At 59.6% G+C, this 4,471-nt stretch overlaps 1 protein-coding gene across 1 annotated transcript in view; it reads left to right on the forward strand.

Annotated features, from left to right (window-relative positions):
- Positions 1 to 566: 566 nt before the first annotated feature.
- INO80B (INO80 complex subunit B) overlaps positions 567 to 4,471 on the forward strand; it is a gene marked incomplete at its 3' end in the record, with an annotated part of 10,879 nt that continues 6,974 nt past the window's right edge. Inside the window, exon 1 of the mRNA XM_018575749.1 lies at positions 567 to 871. Coding sequence (XP_018431251.1) covers positions 567 to 871 — 305 coding nt within the window. The remainder of the gene's footprint in view (positions 872 to 4,471) is intronic.

The raw sequence follows: 4,471 nt of genomic DNA on the forward strand, positions 1-4,471 counted from the left end.
AACACACGGCAACCGTGTACCTACCTCACCATCACACCCAATGCACGCAACCGTGTACCTACATCACCATCCCACGCAATACACGGCAACCGTGTACCTACCTCACCATCCCACCCAACACACGGCAACCGTGTACCTACCTCACCATCCCACCCAACACACGGCAACCGTGTACCTACCTCACCATCCCACCCAATACACGGCAACCGTGTACCTACCTCACCATCCCACCCAACACACGGCAACCGTGTACCTACCTCACCATCCCACCCAACACACGGCAACCGTGTACCTACCTCACCATCACTTAAGGGATGTCCAGTGTGGCCCCCGGGTACCTGCCGCCCCCTGCCCTGACCTAGTGCAGTGGCTCCGTGTATATATACCAGCAGTAAGCAAAGCCCCGATGTGTCAGAACCATGTGACACGCCCTGGTTGGGTGACCGCTGGGGTAGGACTGAGGGCACCTCGTAGGGGGTTCCACAATCCATGAACTGGTTGGAGTTCCCCTTTAAGGAAGGTTTTCCTTGTGCTCCGTTGGGTGGTCTTGCGGGACACCCCGACCAATGAGGTGGGCCGGCCAGCCTCCGGAGGCCGCTCTCTGTATGAATATTTCAGGGGACGTCGTGATAAAAGGTTTCCCGGCACAAGCAGGAGACAACAAAAACGCATTCTACGCGGAGCAGAGTGGAACACGGAGCAGGATGGAAGACGCCTCCACCACAGGAAGTGTGCAGAGCACTCAGAGCCTGGGAGCGGGCCAGAACCAGATGGTCTTGGAGCGCGGAGAATCTGGAATCATCCCCATACAAGATAACCCCTTCCTTCCCGGAGAGAGCCGAGCTGGAGAGACACGGGCTAGGCCATCCTGGTACAATCCGGGGCCCGATCAACGGCCCCGAGACCACCCATCATGGTACAATCCAGGGCCTGATCAACGGCCCCGAGACCACCCATCATGGTACAATCCAGGGCCTGATCAACGGCCCCGAGACCACCCATCATGGTACAATCCAGGGCCTGATCAACGGCCCCGAGACCACCCATCATGGTACAATCCAGGGCCTGATCAACGGCCCCGAGACCACCCATCATGGTACAATCCAGGGCCTGATCAACGGCCCCGAGACCACCCATCATGGTACAATCCAGGGCCTGATCAACGGCCCCGAGACCACCCATCATGGTACAATCCAGGGCCTGATCAACGGCCCCGAGACCACCCATCATGGTACAATCCAGGGCCTGATCAACGGCCCCGAGACCACCCATCATGGTACAATCCAGGGCCTGATCAACGGCCCCGAGACCACCCATCATGGTACAATCCAGGGCCTGATCAACGGCCCCGAGACCACCCATCATGGTACAATCCAGGGCCTGATCAACGGCCCCGAGACCACCCATCATGGTACAATCCAGGGCCTGATCAACGGCCCCGAGACCACCCATCATGGTACAATCCAGGGCCTGATCAACGGCCCCGAGACCACCCATCATGGTACAATCCAGGGCCTGATCAACGGCCCCGAGACCACCCATCATGGTACAATCCAGGGCCTGATCAACGGCCCCGAGACCACCCATCATGGTACAATCCAGGGCCTGATCAACGGCCCCGAGACCACCCATCATGGTACAATCCAGGGCCTGATCAACGGCCCCGAGACCACCCATCATGGTACAATCCAGGGCCTGATCAACGGCCCCGAGACCACCCATCATGGTACAATCCAGGGCCTGATCAACGGCCCCGAGACCACCCATCATGGTACAATCCAGGGCCTGATCAACGGCCCCGAGACCACCCATCATGGTACAATCCAGGGCCTGATCAACGGCCCCGAGACCACCCATCATGGTACAATCCAGGGCCTGATCAACGGCCCCGAGACCACCCATCATGGTACAATCCAGGGCCTGATCAACGGCCCCGAGACCACCCATCATGGTACAATCCAGGGCCTGATCAACGGCCCCGAGACCACCCATCATGGTACAATCCAGGGCCTGATCAACGGCCCCGAGACCACCCATCATGGTACAATCCAGGGCCTGATCAACGGCCCCGAGACCACCCATCATGGTACAATCCAGGGCCTGATCAACGGCCCCGAGACCACCCATCATGGTACAATCCAGGGCCTGATCAACGGCCCCGAGACCACCCATCATGGTACAATCCAGGGCCTGATCAACGGCCCCGAGACCACCCATCATGGTACAATCCAGGGCCTGATCAACGGCCCCGAGACCACCCATCATGGTACAATCCAGGGCCTGATCAACGGCCCCGAGACCACCCATCATGGTACAATCCAGGGCCTGATCAACGGCCCCGAGACCACCCATCATGGTACAATCCAGGGCCTGATCAACGGCCCCGAGACCACCCATCATGGTACAATCCAGGGCCTGATCAACGGCCCCGAGACCACCCATCATGGTACAATCCAGGGCCTGATCAACGGCCCCGAGACCACCCATCATGGTACAATCCAGGGCCTGATCAACGGCCCCGAGACCACCCATCATGGTACAATCCAGGGCCTGATCAACGGCCCCGAGACCACCCATCATGGTACAATCCAGGGCCTGATCAACGGCCCCGAGACCACCCATCATGGTACAATCCAGGGCCTGATCAACGGCCCCGAGACCACCCATCATGGTACAATCCAGGGCCTGATCAACGGCCCCGAGACCACCCATCATGGTACAATCCAGGGCCTGATCAACGGCCCCGAGACCACCCATCATGGTACAATCCAGGGCCTGATCAACGGCCCCGAGACCACCCATCATGGTACAATCCAGGGCCTGATCAACGGCCCCGAGACCACCCATCATGGTACAATCCAGGGCCTGATCAACGGCCCCGAGACCACCCATCATGGTACAATCCAGGGCCTGATCAACGGCCCCGAGACCACCCATCATGGTACAATCCAGGGCCTGATCAACGGCCCCGAGACCACCCATCATGGTACAATCCAGGGCCTGATCAACGGCCCCGAGACCACCCATCATGGTACAATCCAGGGCCTGATCAACGGCCCCGAGACCACCCATCATGGTACAATCCAGGGCCTGATCAACGGCCCCGAGACCACCCATCATGGTACAATCCAGGGCCTGATCAACGGCCCCGAGACCACCCATCATGGTACAATCCAGGGCCTGATCAACGGCCCCGAGACCACCCATCATGGTACAATCCAGGGCCTGATCAACGGCCCCGAGACCACCCATCATGGTACAATCCAGGGCCTGATCAACGGCCCCGAGACCACCCATCATGGTACAATCCAGGGCCTGATCAACGGCCCCGAGACCACCCATCATGGTACAATCCAGGGCCTGATCAACGGCCCCGAGACCACCCATCATGGTACAATCCAGGGCCTGATCAACGGCCCCGAGACCACCCATCATGGTACAATCCAGGGCCTGATCAACGGCCCCGAGACCACCCATCATGGTACAATCCAGGGCCTGATCAACGGCCCCGAGACCACCCATCATGGTACAATCCAGGGCCTGATCAACGGCCCCGAGACCACCCATCATGGTACAATCCAGGGCCTGATCAACGGCCCCGAGACCACCCATCATGGTACAATCCAGGGCCTGATCAACGGCCCCGAGACCACCCATCATGGTACAATCCAGGGCCTGATCAACGGCCCCGAGACCACCCATCATGGTACAATCCAGGGCCTGATCAACGGCCCCGAGACCACCCATCATGGTACAATCCAGGGCCTGATCAACGGCCCCGAGACCACCCATCATGGTACAATCCAGGGCCTGATCAACGGCCCCGAGACCACCCATCATGGTACAATCCAGGGCCTGATCAACGGCCCCGAGACCACCCATCATGGTACAATCCAGGGCCTGATCAACGGCCCCGAGACCACCCATCATGGTACAATCCAGGGCCTGATCAACGGCCCCGAGACCACCCATCATGGTACAATCCAGGGCCTGATCAACGGCCCCGAGACCACCCATCATGGTACAATCCAGGGCCTGATCAACGGCCCCGAGACCACCCATCATGGTACAATCCAGGGCCTGATCAACGGCCCCGAGACCACCCATCATGGTACAATCCAGGGCCTGATCAACGGCCCCGAGACCACCCATCATGGTACAATCCAGGGCCTGATCAACGGCCCCGAGACCACCCATCATGTACAATCCAGGGCCCGATCAACGGCCCCCAGACCACCCATCATGGTACAATTCAGGGCCCGATCAACGTCCCCGAGACCACCCATCATGGTACAATCCAGGGCCTGATCAACTTCCCCCGAGACCACCCATCATGGTACAATCCAGGGCCCGATCAACGCCCCCGAGACCACCCATCATGGTACAATCCAGGGCCCGATCAACACCCCCGAGACCACCCATCATGGTACAATCCGGGGCCCGATCAACGGCCCCGAGACCAACAATCATG

This window comes from Nanorana parkeri, unplaced genomic scaffold, assembly GCF_000935625.1.
Source record: "Nanorana parkeri isolate BGI_ZX_2015 unplaced genomic scaffold, ASM93562v1 scaffold4626, whole genome shotgun sequence".
In the NCBI taxonomy this organism is placed as follows: Eukaryota; Metazoa; Chordata; class Amphibia; order Anura; family Dicroglossidae; genus Nanorana; species Nanorana parkeri.